The 15,977-nt window shown below is 47.0% G+C and overlaps 1 protein-coding gene across 4 annotated transcripts in view; it reads right to left on the bottom strand.

Moving 5' to 3' along the window:
• Positions 1-2,483: 2,483 nt before the first annotated feature.
• The window catches only part of INSR (insulin receptor), a 129,615-nt gene continuing 116,121 nt past the window's right edge, over positions 2,484-15,977 (bottom strand). For all 4 annotated transcript variants that reach the window (XM_030879477.2, XM_030879478.2, XM_030879479.2 and 1 more), the window contains 6 exons: positions 14,248-14,492; positions 13,118-13,228; positions 12,870-13,029; positions 10,516-10,645; positions 10,053-10,187; positions 2,484-7,470 (listed from right to left, as the gene is read on the bottom strand). In XM_030879477.2, coding sequence (XP_030735337.1) covers positions 7,116-7,470; positions 10,053-10,187; positions 10,516-10,645; positions 12,870-13,029; positions 13,118-13,228; positions 14,248-14,492 — 1,136 coding nt within the window. In that variant the 3' untranslated portion in view covers positions 2,484-7,115. The remainder of the gene's footprint in view (positions 7,471-10,052; positions 10,188-10,515; positions 10,646-12,869; positions 13,030-13,117; positions 13,229-14,247; positions 14,493-15,977) is intronic.

The raw sequence follows: 15,977 nt of genomic DNA, 5'->3' as shown, positions 1-15,977 counted from the left end.
GGAAGTAAGTCTGAACGAGGGAAAGATGAAACTTCAAGCAGCTGCAACCAGCACCTTACCTGATCCCCTGCGGAGCGTTAAAATGGTGGTGATTCAGCACAGTTGTCCCACATTGTACTAGTTTACCAGAGCTGCTGTAACAAAGCTCCACAGACCGGGGGACTTAACAGACATTTATTCTCTCACAGTTCTGGAGGCTGGAAGTCTGAGATCAAGGTGTCTGCAGGGTTGGTCCCTTCTGAGGGCTGTGAGAGGGAATCTGTTCCTTGCTTCTCTCCTAGCTTGTGCCTTTTTGCTGGCAATCTTTAGCATTCCTTGGCTTGCAGACCCATTACCCCAATCTCTGCCTTCATCTTCACATGATGTTCTCCCCGTGTGCATGGCTGTGTCCAAATTTCCCCCTTTCGTAAGGATGCCACTAATATCAGATTAGGGGCCCAGCCCACTCCAGGTCCACCTCACCTTAACCAAATGAATTACATCTGCAATGTAATTTCCCAGTAAGGTCACATTCTTTTTTTAAATTAATTTTTATTGGAGCATAGTTGCTTTACAATGTTGTATTAGTTTCTACTGTACAGCAAAGTGAATCAGCTATACATATACATATACATGTATCCCCTCTTCTTTGGATTTCCTTCCCATTTAGGTCACACAGTGCATTAAGTATAGTTCCCTGTGCTATACAGTAGGTTACCATCAGTTGTCTATTTTATACATAGTATCAGTAGTGTATATGTGTCAATCCCAATCTCCCAGTTCCTCCCACCTCTTTTCCCCTTGGTATCCATACATTTGTTCTCTACGTCTGTGTCTCTATTTCTGCTTTGCAGATAAGATCATCATTCTGAGGTACTGGAGATTAGGACTTAAATGTATCTTTTTGTGGGGTGGGGGGAGCAATTAAACCCATAAAATGCATTTAGGCACAGGGGTCAGGCATTTGTACCCCTGGCCAGTTGTCAGATGTGGCTGCCCCTATGGAGGGGACATAACCTTGGACCAAGCAGCTCCCTTAAGCTGAGGAAAGTTCTGGCAAAAAGGACTCAGTTGTGAGCCCCCAGCAGACAACCTCCCTGGTAGCTGGAAGAGTGAGCCCCTGGGTTCCAAAGAGATGGCATGGGTGGTACAACATGGCATCAACTCCTGTGAGTCTCTGATTATAACGAGGACTTCTATTGAAGATTCTGGGTGAGTCACCTTGAGGACCCAATCCCAGGCAGAACAGTCAGCTTCATGGGGCGGGGGGAGGGGTGAAACCATGCCCCAGGGGGTTGGGTCACCAGCAGTCAAGGAGGTTGGAGATCAACAGCTAGAAAACTTGGATCTCATCACATCTCAGAGTCTAGACCACCCGCCAACCCTGTTATCCCTGATAAGAGAGTAGCACTTCTCTCTTCTGTTGAGTACTTCAGAGATACCAGAGCTTCCATGTGCTTCCTTTTGCTTGTATACTAAGCTGGTGACAACTGTCTCATCTGTCATGCTGCTCACACTTGAGTCGGAGCCAGGGCCAGGGCCCCAGGGACCCTAATCTGCATTGTCATCACCTGGCCACAAGTTTGAGGAGTCTGCATGGCCCACCTGGGCAAAGAGACCACCCACCCACCTGCACACCTGAGGCTGAAGCATCCTTGAGATTCTTTCCTGAGGAGGAAAGCATTTTCCCTTTTCCACAAGGCTTCTATTGAATTTCACAAGCCCAGGGAGGCACAATTCAGGCTACCACCTAGCAGTGGCATCCATTTTTTGGAGGATGGGGAACCTGGAGGGATATGGGGGTGTGGGAAGGACACCCTGGAGGGAGCATGGAGGATAAACGTTACCTCACTTTATCCTCACTATGGTCACATGACGGAAGGTCTCTCATCCTCAATCATAGCAGGGTAAAGTGAGACATGTGGGCAATTGTTGCAGGATTGACTCAGTTCATTCACGCTTCCCCCACCTCCCCGAATGTAAACCCTCGGGCAGTCCTCCCCTCCCCCCGTGCTGACTCTGGGGTCATCTACGTGACTTCCTTCAGGCAACGGGACAGTAGCAAACACTGCACTGACCACTCACCCTGGGGGGCAGGTCCATGTTCCCAGGATGACATTTACAACACCTTAGCATCTAAGTCTCCAGCATGGTGCAATGGAGCAGTGTCTTGGGGGTCCCCTTGTATTCTTGTAGTGAACTGCTTAGTATTTGGATCCTGGGGAGGTCTGGGGTCCTTGAGGTAGCAGTACCTTACCAAATAGTATAGAAATAGTTCCATATTTAAAGCATTGGTTCAGCTCTACAGGTATGTGTCAGTGGATCATCAGCCCTGCTGCTAACAATATTTAACCTCCTGCTTCACTGATATGAAGAACCTGGAGGTTTGTTCCCTCTCAAAACAGATACCCACAACATCCCGGGAGATTTCCCTTCACCCACCCCCTAGCCACAACCCCACCCAGTTCATAGGTCCTCGCTTGGACACCACACAGAAACAAGAGTATTCTCAGATAATTTATTCTGAATTTTCATATAAACAGGTAATTATCCCATAGTTTACATGCAGAGCAATTTTGATATTCCAAGAAACAAAACAAAACAAAAAGGCAAATTCTGTACATGGTGCCACTTGGCTCTTGTAGGAAAACATTGAAAAAGTAAGAATTGATCTCTTGGTGGGTTTTGCGTCTCCGAGTTGGTTTCTGCATATGCCGAGGCACATTTGATCCTGCGTGGCTGACGTTGGATGGGAGGTGTCTGCCGCTCACACGCAGGGCCCGGGACCCCCAGGCCCACAAGGTAGAGAGTAAATAAGCCATTCCTGAATGTGTGTGGGTTGGGGGAGACAGTTCCTTTCTTCTCAAATGGGACCAAGAGCCCCAGATCCCTGGTCTGAGTTTGAACAAGGATTTTTAGGGCCCACATCCAGATTAAAACGTGGCTGGAGGCTGGTTCTGGACCTTGACTGGTATGAGAAGTTGACAGTGAGCTCAAAAAGTCATTGTTTCCCTCTGTTTCTGGGAGACCCCTAAGGAAACATTCACTTCCAGGCGCAGCCTCTGAATGTCCATTGCATTCTCTCATGTCTTTGAAAGAACAAATGCCCATCTGTTCTTTCTATCCAACCTCAACTCTGGTATAAATCAATATTCTGAAGAACATTCCAGAAGATTTTCTGAAGGGACACCATTCTACAGGTATCATTTATATACAAACAGCATGTCCATGTTCCCCACTCCCAACAAAACCATCATTTCTGAATCGCCTATGGTGCCAAGTGGCATCCGAACCTCAAACTTCCACCCACCACAAAGTAGAAAAAGATTGTCGTTTGGGGGACTACAGCACATCCCATCATGTACCCAGATGGCGAGCATGGGTTCCTGTCCACTGACCAATGTTATGACGGCTACAAATAAACACCTCCCAACCCAACAAGCACATTTCATGGCAGACCATCCACTCTGGTTGGAGAGAGTGGAAGATCTGTCCATCAGTTACAGGCAGTCTCCAATGGTCTCGGCGTTGTTGGTGCAGATCTTTGCACCAATTCCCACATTTTCTTTCAGTTGTGCTCAACGTCTATCCAGAGAACCAGCAGCATTTCTTGCTTCTTACTGGCTTAAAAGGACAGAAAATCACCCAGAACAGCTCCCAGAATACAAACATTTCCAGACGTGTGTTTGACATCACTGGTCCAGAGAGAAACAACTATGTGGGTTTTGCCACATAAATAAAAAGGGGTTTTAAAATACTGAGACACCTTTCAAAACAGACAACAAAAAGTGTCATCCAAAGCTGGCTTTGTTGCTTTTTTTGTAACCCATCGCTACAATCCTCCAGGACATCCATCTCTAGGACTAAAGTTCTGTTGTGACAGAGTCAACATTATCTGATGCAAAAGGAGGCTGTGACCCAAGCCTGCTTCCTCTTTCACTGCAGCAGCAGAGACAGCTAAATGAAGTTAGGGAACTCCAGTTTACAAAGGGCGGGCCCAGCACTCTACAGTACCTCTGCAGGGAAAGTGGAAGAAAGGAGACTCTGCAGGGGTGGTGCCTATAGGTATGGGAAGGGCAGCGAGGTTTGGTGAGTAGACACCACTGCTGCTGGCCCTGCCCAGACTTACACACGGGTTATCAAAGTGCCCCAAGGTCAAACAGTATCAGCTTGAGGTCAACTGAACCAAAATACAGGGGGTCCAAGGTTTTGTTGCTAAAAGATGTGTTCAGCATCTTGGTGGGTTTGGGGTTGAGATTTCTCAACATGCTCCCTTCCCACTCAGAAAATAAAAAGAGACTCTGCATTGGGTGTTTGTGTGTGAGGTGCCCATGACAGTGATTTTTTCCACCCCCAACCCCCCAAAAAAGCATCTCAATCTGAAAGGAGTGGAAATAAACCATGGAGAGCCCAGGGCACCTAGGTGCTCACACCAGGGGGATGCCATGGGACAATGGGGATGCTGGCTCTGTACCAAAGCCTGTCTTTGCCCCAACAGGGGAACTTCCCTCACCAAAGAAGGGTAACTCAGGACTGGATGCCCCCCATACCTCAGATACATCGTGATGGCCTGAAACTTGGTTCATTTCAAGGGCCACGGTATCAATGGATGGAGGATCAAAAAAAAAAAAAAAAAAAAAGGAAGATTAAATTCAGAGGAGCATATTATCAGCCAGAAAAAGGATCTATGCTCACATGAAAGCCATACTTCAGCCCAACTCCCTCCCTCAAAATTCTTACTGGTCTCTGGCATTCAGAATCAGCTGATTCAGATCGGATCCAGGAAGAATTCTGAAGTCTCAAAGATGTCCATTATTGAATCACATCCTAACAATACACTGAGGTAGATTGTGCTGGGAAAAAAAAAATCATTACCCCACATTCACCTGTTTATTTTTCTTTGAAAAAAAAATTTACATGCACTCCATTTCTTATGAAAGTGATTTTTTACAGTGATTTTTATATATTAAAATAAATAATTTTCCCCTAATATAAGAAAACCTTTCTGAATTAGAAAAATGTGAAAATTGCTGCTAGTGTAGTATACGGCCACTACAAATTTACTACGAAAAGAACAAAATACCTAGATCTACGTGTTTTGTCTTTTTAATTTACGTACAGACCCTCTTTTATGTACAAAATAAATTTGGCGAAAATAATTTCTGTGCTCCTTGTACCCAATCACTGAGGCTCCCCAGAAATATTTTGACATGCTGTCATTTCTCAAATCATATAAATAAGATAGCCAGAGGCAACTAGGATGTGTGTCTACCTGTGTTCTTCATCAAGAATTGAGAAGGTTCGGAGGTCACCATGGCATCTCTATCCTGTTCTTAAGCCCACAACTCTTAAGAGGAGAAGAGAAGAAGGAAGCAATCAAAAACTTGTGAGAAAATGCACTCAAGGGATAACCCATGGGTGATGATTTGGATGAACCAAAGTGATGAGTTCACCGTGTTCTTTATTTGAGCAGCTGTAGTTCTTTCCCCAAAGGGAAGCAACTGTGGCATCACGCTCCTTCGCAAGTTCTTGGTAGTGTGAAGGTCCTTAGCGGTTTCTCCTCCGGACTGTACTCTCTTAGGGACTGCAAGATCGTGAAGTACCTGAGAATTCAGCTCAGGCCCCACACCTGGCCCAGCTGAGGTCACTGGGCGCAAAGCAGCTTCTGGGAAGTCAGCTCTGAGGACAGACGGATGCCCTGAGGGCGGAGGGGACCAACAGGCACGTCTTCATATGGCTAGTGTTCTCAAAGTCCACCTGTGCTGTCCCACTTTGGGATGTGATTGTGCTGTGTTTGCACAATCCTTGTAGGACGTGCGCACACAGCTGAGGAAGCTCCAGAGGTACGTACAGGGAACCAGAAGATCCAAGGGCCACAAGTGTGTTCAAAGGCAGGGCTCAGCTTACCAGAAACCAAACTATCCATCATACACCATCACCCACATGCTCAGCGTGGCCTGATCACGACGTCCAGAAGGGTTAGCAGCTAACGTGGCTTTAGTCCCAGAAAAATGGATGCCTTGAAGACCAAGGAGAGAGGCCATTGGTGCCTGGGTCCCCCTCCCCACACACAGGCAGACAAACCCCCATGCCCTACCCGTCCCCCAGGAAATGGTCAATAACTTATGAGGCTGATGCTGGAGATTTTTTTTTTAAATTAAATATGTTACAAATATATTCTCCAAACTCTTCATCATCTCAGTTCTTCTTCTTTTTTTTTTTTTTTTTTTTTTAATGTCCTGGCTTTGTTTGGTCTTGAAAAGATCCATTATCACTCCAAACAACTCCCATGGCTCCCGGGAAACATTTTTCACCAAAGTTAAGGGAGAGAAGACTCCTGAGGCTAGACTCGGGACTGAAGGAGACTCTTGAGGGCACAGTGTCCCAGTAGATTAGAAGGAAGGGAGGTGGAGGGAGCAGATCAGGGGCTCACACACTCCAGAAGGGCAGAACCTTCCTGGGCTGATCCCCAAAGCGGCCACTCAGCACGCATGATTTGCACACACACACACACACACACACACACGCACGCACGAGTACACACGTGAGCCACACCCCAGGACTGCAAAACTATATCCAAAATACAAAAGCAGCAGCTATTGGTCAATTTGAGGAACTGATTCTGTGAAGGAAAAAAAAAACAACTTTCTGGATGAAAAAAACTTTCCTGAAGCCCACTCTGCAAAGTCTGGAATTCTACTAGGACAGGATTTTGATTTTTGTTTTTTTCTTTCTTTCTAACTTTTGTTCCACAAACAAGATTTATGTTTTACACCGTAGCTCAGACACCAGCAAAAAAAAAAAAAAAAACTTTGTAAAAACAGGTGCTTTCTTTCAATCTGCTAGGAAAAAAAAAAAAAAAAGTAACACCCGGGCTTGAAACCTCGGTGGTCCAAAAGGACAGCAGCCGTGGAAACCCCTCTCCCATCTAGGTTCACAGTTAAGTTCTCAGATGACCAGTCAAATTGGCAATCAAACCAATGTGTTTGAAGTCAGAAGAGGAACAGAAATGGATAGTCATGATCTCTGAGCTCCATTTGACACTGTGGCTGAGTTGTGTGAAAATCCTGAGTTTTCTGAAGGCCTTCAAACCAGAGGAAAGCGAAGACAGGAACCATTCCCCAGAGCAGGGGCCGTTAGGAAGGATTAGACCGGGGCAGAGTCAGAATGCGTCCGTTTTTCTTGCCCCCGTTCATGTGGGTGTAGGGGATGTGTTCCTGATAGTTTCTCTTTAGCCCCAGTGCGGACCCTCCATCCCGGCCCCCGGCCTCCTCCCTCTGCACATGTGAGGACCGGTCCAGGGGGACACTCTCCATGTCCTCAAATTCCATCTCCAGCTCCTCGCTCTCGGGCACCTTGTTCTCCTCGCTGTGGAAGAAGGAAACTTCGGGAAAACTGGGGTGCAGCTCGTCCTTGAGCAGGTCGACAATTTCCAGGAAGGTCGGCCGCATCTTGGGGTTGAACTGCCAACACATGCGCATCAGGTCGGTGCTGCAGGACAGAGGGCACGTGGAGGGTGAGGCGCGCGCCGCCCCGCCAATCGGCCCCCTCCCCACCCCTCGCCGGTGGCCCACACCCACGGGGACAAGTGCCGACACCGGAAAGGCGACAGTCAAGCAGAAACAGCGATTCTAGGGGCGCTGAAAGGTGGTTTTATAAAGAGCGTCAAGGGGGCTGTCTCCTCCCCAAACCAGATCCAGAAGGGCCTCTCCTGATGTTGCTACAGGCTGAAGACCATGGTTCACCGTTTTTTTTTCTTTTAACTTTTTAATTTGTATTATTTATTTATTTTTATGTTTTTGGCCGCGCCACCCGGCTTGCGGGATCTTTGTTCCCCGACCGGGAATCGAACCCATGCCGCCTGCAGTGGAAGCGTGGAGTCCTAACCACTGGACCGCCAGGGAAGTCCCCATCGTTTTTTAAAATATTGAAGTATGGTTGATTTACAATGATGTGTTAGTTTCAGGTGTACAGCAAAGTGATTCCGTTATATATATATATATATATGTATATATATACACACACACACATATATATATTCTTTTATATATAAAAGAATATATATATTCTTTTTAAGATTATTTTCCCTTATAGATTATTACAAAATATTGAGTATAGTTCCCTGTGCTATACAGTAGGTCCTTGTTGTTTATCTATTTTATATATGGTAGTGTGTGTCTATTAATCCCAACCTCCTAATTTATCCCTCCTCCCCCTTTCCCCTTTGGTAACTGTAAGTTTGTTTTCTATGTCTGTGGGTCTATTTTCTGTCGGTTCCTCCCTCTATATGTACATCCCTGCACCTGATGAGGGCAGCTGGGTGGACTGACCCTAGGGGGCTCGTTCTGAGTGGCTGTCCTGCAGGCCCAGCCCCCGCTCTCTGGAGGGTGCGGGGTGGCGGGCGGGTGGAGACTATGACTTTACCTAGGACAGGCCCAGCGGGCTTGGGATTTCCATTTTACCTCGTCCTTTCCCCACTGTAACTTCTTCTAGGGCAGGGGTTGGCAAACTTCAGCCCTGGACCAAATATGACCCCGAGTGTTTTTGTAAATAAAGTTTTATTGGCACGCAGCCACACCCATCCAATTACGCATCACCCACGGCTGCTTCCAGCTACAAGGCAGAGAGCCACCCAGCCCACAAAGCTGAATATATTTACACTATGGCCCTTTAGAGAAAAAGTTTGCAGGCCCCCACCCTAGGGTCTACATGTAATTTCCCTGGTCCTGGAACTACACCTAACTGCTCATTGGCTTGGCAAGGAAAGGCCCTTCATGAGGAGATGTTTAAAAATATTTTACTCAGAGTTTCTAAGTAACTCTGCTTCATATTTTTTTTTTTTTTGCATATGATGTTTCTTCAAACTACGTTTTCTAAACAGCTATCTTATTCTTTTGAGGATGAGGCATCAAAATGGCCTCCCTCCATGGATTTTTTTTCAGGAGGGCAAAGTTTTTTCTTAAGAAACACTGATAAAAAATAAATAAAAAAATAAAAAAAATTAAAAAAAAAGAAACACTGATAAGGGAATTTATATGTAGTAAATGCTTATTGTAGAAAGTTAGAAAACACCCCAAAATATGGAGAAAATACACCTTGCACACAACTCTCCTTCAGATATAACCTCTTGTCTTTTCTATCTGGATACATTTGGAAATGTAACTTACATACATTTATTACACTTATTTTAACATAAGCTAATCCACTGAGTTATAAAATATATCACAAGCATCATCTGAGATGTCAATTTCTGTTTCCTATCATTTTATCAATGTACTTGGCAATTCTCATATTGCTGGGTGTTTTGATCATTTCCTTTTTTGAGATTTAAATAACGTTGCTGCGAGTAGCTATGACAACAGGGTGATAAGAAAGATTAGCTAACCATACCATTGACGGAATTGAATATTAAAACTCTCCCTTCTTTCCTCCCTCCCTCCCTCCTTCCCTTCCTTCCTTTCTTCCTTCCTTCTGTTGCTAGTTTAGGAAGATAGTACTTTCTTTATTTTACATTTATTGGGCTAGTATGACACTGGATCATTTGGTAAGTGTTTAATGATGTGCATTTGGTGTTTGTGTTGTACAGTTGTTTCTACAACAAAAATTTAAGACAAATATTGGGAGAGGAATATGTCATACATGCCCCTGACAATTTTTTTTTTTTTTTAGTGTTTATGCTCAGCGATTTCTTTTTTCCACTTTTAATGAGATATAATTGACATATACCATTGTATTATTTTCCTGACAAAAATGTTAAGTGTATAAAGAATAGGTAGTTAAACCTAAGCCTCCACTCCAGCTCCCCAGTTTCCTTCCCAAAGTAACAACTGCTGTGCCATTTCCTATACAACCTTCCAAAAATATGAAACGCAATAGAGCATACATCTAAAGATACAATACACAAACACAAGCATGTATGTAGACACCATATGCAAACACAAATGTGCATGCAAAGAAAAAATCTGCAAACACAAAGACATGTAGACATACGATACACAAACGTGAGTATCCCGGCAAAGGGCATAGACGTTTGAATGAGCACCTCACACACTGTACCCCGTTTCTACACTTACACTCTCTCAGGACAGTTGTCGGGTTGATCCAGAAACCCTCCATCCATGACAAATTTTAACACCTGCTCGTTTGATAGGCCTTGGTAAGGCTGTTCCGCCAAGCTGGTAATTTCCCAAAGGACCACGCCAAAGGACCTGCCAATGACAGTCGGGGATAGTAACAAAGAAGCCGTTAAAATACACACAACGCGCGCACACACACCCCTTCTTGGTTTACTAGAACCTGGTTGGCCAGTTCACTAAACAATTCATGCTGCAGCTCAGAAATGCCTATAAGATTAGTGTCCGTTGGAATGTCACAGTGGTTATGCTAGGGTCCCCAGACATGCCATCCCTTCTTTTTCTAGACGGAGAAGCCCTGAGGAAGGCAGTTTTCAAGTGACCCCTCTCACACTGGTCATACTAGCAGAGCAACCTGGAATCCAAGTGCAGTGTTCTGTCCACCAACCCACACATGACTCACCACATGTCCGAAGAAGTGGTAAAGACCCCGTCCTTCAGCGATTCAGGTGCCATCCACCGCACGGGGAGCAGACCCTTTCCCCCTTTCCGGTAGTAATCCGTTTCGTAGATGTCTCTGGTCATTCCAAAGTCTGACAACAAACAGTAGTTCACATGCTCTTAGCCTTCAGTGTGGCCAGCTGTCTGCCATCTTTCCTGCCCCACCCCTGGTAGAGCCCTCAGATGAAGGCACCTGCCCCAGGTGTGAGCTCACCTGCCTCAGGTGTGTGCTCACCTGGGTCACAGCCAAATCCAGTGAGAATGGATTCTGAGTGTACTCATGAGGATGTGGAGGGAGAGGATGGGCCACCATTTAAAGGGAAAGAAAAAGAACCACCAAGTAGCAAAGAAGTGACGTTCTGACCTGGAGCTTGGGAATCTCACCCTCAGCAATGCTTCCTTCCAACCCACACCTCTCAGGCATCCCAAACTGAACTTTTCATGCTCTGCAACCAACCTACTATTTGCCACTGGATCTGGTCCCACCACCCACCCAGCTGCCCAGCCAGAAACCCAGTGCTGGGTCTTCCCTTGGCCACCCCCTTTCCTCACACCCCACAGAAAAGACAGTGGCGAGTCCTGCCCCCTCGACCTCCACATCCCTCTCTAGTCTGTTCCTCTCCACAGCCCTGGATGTCCCCAGGCCCGCCACCATCTCTCACCTGCAGGACCCTCCCTCCATCCTGACCCTGACAGCCCACTGCCCAAGAGAAGCTACATGAATAGAATCGTGTCAATTCCTGCTTCACACTGGCTACGTAGAATAACATCGAGATGACCCACCATGACCAACAAGGACCTTCCCAGCCTGGTTCCTGCTTCTCTCCTCAACCTCACATCTCACACTGCTCTGCTCCCCTCTACGTTCACCTTATTCACACCACATCAGCCATCCTTCCAACCTCACAGCCTCTGCGTGTGCTGTAGCTTCCCCTGAGACGCCATCTCTCAGGTCAACTTCTAACCCTGCAAGTCTTGGTTAAAACGTCGCCTCCTTATGGAGAGAGAGGCCTTTCCTCTCCATCATGGAACTGAACTCTTTACTTCCTTCAGTGCTCTCTTCCCAGTCTCCATCATCTTATTTACATGTCAACTATTTTACTGTTCATCTAGAACAGCTCTGCCCAGCAGAACTTTCTGTGATGATGAACGTGGTCTATACCGCACTAATATTGTTCAAGGTTCCCAGTTCGACCGATGGACTTAATATTTTATTTTATTTTACTGAATTTATTTTATTTTATTTTACTGATTTTAAATTAATGTAAATTAGTTCACTGAATTTTAGTTATTTTATTTTACTTTACTGAATTTATTTATTTATTTTACTTAATTTCATTTTATTTTACTATATATGGAATCTAAAAAAAAAATTGTTCTGAGGAAGCTAGGGGCAGGAAAGGAATAAAGATGCAGACGTAAAGAATGGACTTGAGGACATGGGGAGGGGGAAGGGTAAGCTGGGACGAAGTGAGAGAGCGGCATGGACTTATATACACTACCAAACGTAAGGTAGATAGCTAGTGGGAAGCAGCCGCATAGCACAGGGAGATCGCTCGGTGCTTTGTGACCACCTAGAGGGGTGGGATAGGGAGGGTGGGAGGGAGACTCGAGAGGGAGGGGATATGGGGATATATGTATATGTATAGCTGATTCACATTGTTATACAGCAGAAACTAACACACCATTATAAAGCAATTATGCTCCAATAAAGATGTTAAAAAATTAATTTAAATTATTTTACTGAATTCAAATGAATCTAAATTAGTTTACTGAATTTAAATCATTTTATTTATTTTTACTTAATTTCATTTTATTTTACTGAATTTAAACTCATTTAAATTAGTTTACTACATTTTAATTATTTTATTTTACTGAATTTATTTTATTTTACTGAATTTAAATGAGTTTAAATCAGTTTACTGAATTTATTTTATTTTATTTTACTAAATTTTATGTTATTTTACTGAATTTACATTAAACGCAGTGGCCAGTGGCTGCTGTGCTGGGTGGTGCAGATACAAATTGCAATGTGCATATAATAACCGCAAGCTACACAAGAGCAGAAGAATCACGGCGACTCATTCAACCTCGCCCCTGTAACACCTCCTGCAGCGGCCGGCACAAATACTACTTAAAGAAGTGAATGAGTGAATTAATGAACAAATGCAATTAAACTACAGCACGAGGACTAGGTCCCCATCCAAACCCCGCCCCTTCCCAATATTAGAAAAGACGGAAGCCCTTGCTATAGACAACTCCTCCTGAAATCAGAAGGCCTGGCCCATCCATTTCAAAGCAGAAAGCCAGACGCACCTCCGATTTTGACGGTAAAGTCGTGGGCAACCATGCAGTTTCGAGCTGCGAGGTCCCGGTGTACAAACTTCTTGGCGTTCAGGTACGCCATCCCGTCGGCGATCTCCGCAGCCATCTGAATCATCTCTTGCAGGGTAGGGGGAGGGCGGCCGGGGTTATTCTAAAGTCGAAACATGGGGTTGTGTTCAGCGACACCAGTGCCGGAGGCCGGGAGCGGGCACCCCACCGGGTACCTGGAGGCAGCTCACCTCGGCCTCAGGCCGCAGGGAACGGAGGTAGCTCTTCAAGTCCCCATGAGCCATCAGCTCCATCACCACCAGCGTCGGCTGGCCTTTGGATACCACCCCCAGGAGGCGGACCTGTGGAACAAGCATGGGGGAGGGGGCAGGGGGGCAGTTCTTGGATGAGGGTCTGCGGGAAGACGTCCACTCTCCCGGGTCTCCCTGTCTGGTACCTACGTCACACACAGCACCCTGCTCCTGACTGGACTGTGGAAAGCCCTGGTCTGCCTGGCTGAAACACCAAGGTCAAGGTCTCGTTGGGTTGGGGAGTGGGAGAATTCAGAACTCACAGTCTGGTGGGAGGGGGGAAGCAGACAGACCTGCCCCCACACAGCAACATGTCAAGGCAAACCCTCGTATCTCTGAACACAAAGGCCCACTTCCAGGCCTTTGCATAGCTGTTCCCACTGCCTGACCCTCTGTTCCCTCGCCTGAGCTGACCGTCCTCAGCTGAGCTGTCCACACAGCTCGGTCCCTACACTCTGAAGTCTTTGCTCAAATGTACCTTTGCCACTGCTGCATTCCCAGTCCCCCAACTCTGCCCTCCTCTCCCTGTTGCCATAGCATCGTCTCCTTGTGGACAACATCATTAATCTACTGGGTTTAGACTCTGTCTCCGCCCGCGGGATTGAGAGCTCCAGGAGGACAGACATCTGCTGCATCCCAGAGAGAATGGAGCTCAGTACAGAGCAGGTGCTCCTTGAATATGTGTGGGGCAAGGATGAAAGGACACAGGCTCAAGGAGAAATTAAGGGGCCATGGCGGGAACAGAAAGGCAGGGAGAGTCTGTGCTGACTTGGGGGAGCAGGGAAGGGGTGGACCACTGTGTTTAAAGGTTACAAAGGAGCCAGGAAGAGGGAAGAGATGGAAGATTCTGGAAAGCAATGGTACAGCGGAAAGGGTATTGCTCTGAGTGAGGTGGGAGACGATGGGATTTGAGAAATGAGAAGGGAAGGGCCACCTTTATTTGGACGTTCAGCAGAGTCGGGGCTGGGCAGGAGGTCCACACCCAGCATCCTCACTGCTCTATGCAAGAGGAGGAAGGACAGGTATTACAGGAAGACTTTTTCTGCTCCTGGAGCCAACTCGGGACTCACCACGTGGTGGCAGGTGAAGCCCTTCATGACTGAGGCCTCGTTGAGAAATTCGATCCGCTCTCGCAGGCTGGCAGACTCGTTCACCGTCTTCACCGCCACTCGGGTCTCCGCCTCGCCCTTGACAATGTCCCTGGCGTTGCCCTCGTACACCATGCCGAAGGAGCCCTGCCCCAGTTCTCGCAGGAGCGTGATCTTCTCTCGAGGCACCTCCCACTCATCCGGCACGTACACAGAGCAGGGAAACACTACACCTCACTTATCTACACAGCACCCTTGGAGGATCCCTCAGGGGTCCCTGGCCATCTCCCACCTGAGCTCCCCCTCCCCAACGTTCACTGACTCCTGTGGTCCAGACCCTGTGCCGGGCAGTGGGCACAGAGCCAGGAACAGGACAGGCAGAGACTGGGGAAGGAGTCCAGGGTTCTGGCCAATAAATGCTGAGCTGAGCCTGCATCCCCATCCTTTCTGTCTGATTTCAGAGCCCTGTTACCAAAGGATGCTAATTCCCAACTGAGCCTGTTATTTCTGCAAAGTACCAAGGGGATGGGGGATGACCCTATCTGACAGGTGAGTGAGCTCACCCAAGACCACCCAGTGCCAGTGGATCTGCAGATGGGATGCAGCCACATAAGTGAGAACAGAAGAACCCAGGTGGCGAACCCACCAAATGGTGTTTGTTTTAAGCCACTAAGTTTGGGGTGGTTTGTTACGCAGCAAATAATCTGCAGACAAATACACATAGTCCTCATAAGAAAAGCCAAGCTGTTTTCTGCCCTCCTCTGCACCTGGTATGGGCTGAATTGTGTCCTTAGCAAATTTATATGTTGACATCCTAACCCTGGTATCTCAGAATGTGACTGTATTTGGAGATGGAGTCTTTACAGAGGTGATCAAGGTAAAATGAGGTCATTAGGGTGGCCCTAATCCAGTCTGACTGGTGTCCTTGAAGAGGAGATCAGGACACAGACACACGCAGAGGGAAGACCATGTGAGGACACAGGGAGAAGATGGCTGTCTACAAGCAAAGGAGAGAGGCCTCAGGAGAAACCAACCCTGCTGACCCCTTGATCTCAGACTTCCAGCCTCCAGGACTGTGAAGAAATCAAATTGTTCACTAAGCCACCCAGTCTGATCACAGCAGTCTGAGCAACATGATACGGTCACCAATGGCTCTTTCAAGGACATTGGATCAGACAAGCGTTCTGCACCCAAATGAACTCACAGATGCTCACTGGGGGGCCCCTCAGGGTTCTGAGCTTGGACCTTTCCCTGTGTGTATCCCTTGGCCCAGAACTTCCTGGCCTTAAAGACCCATGAGCCCCAGTTTCTAGCTTTCACTTAGTACCCCTGTGCTCTCAGCCATTGCTTCATCCCCGGAAGGAAACAGGACAGTAGGGTGGAGAGGTGGTCCTGAGGTTCAGCTTCCCCATCTCTGATACGGTTAACAATGCCATTCTCAAACGGGCAGAGGAGGCTCTGGGTTAACATTCACCCGCTCCTGCTCCTGGGCTCTGTGTATAGTCCCACTCGGAATAAACTCCTTGTCTAGCTTCTCTATTCTGATGCTTTGAGGTCTTGCTGAACCTGCCAGGACTGCCCACCCCAGGGGTGGCCAATTCCTACCGACAGTAAATGACGTGCCTGTGAGTCCGCTTTTCATATGCAGACCAAGCAATCCACAGCCCACACCCCAACCCCCTCCGTGATCAGGTTCTCACACTCTGGGCCAC

This window comes from Globicephala melas, chromosome 3, assembly GCF_963455315.2.
Source record: "Globicephala melas chromosome 3, mGloMel1.2, whole genome shotgun sequence".
NCBI classification, from domain to species: domain Eukaryota; kingdom Metazoa; phylum Chordata; class Mammalia; order Artiodactyla; family Delphinidae; genus Globicephala; species Globicephala melas.
This window is presented reverse-complemented; position numbering and strand designations above follow the sequence as displayed.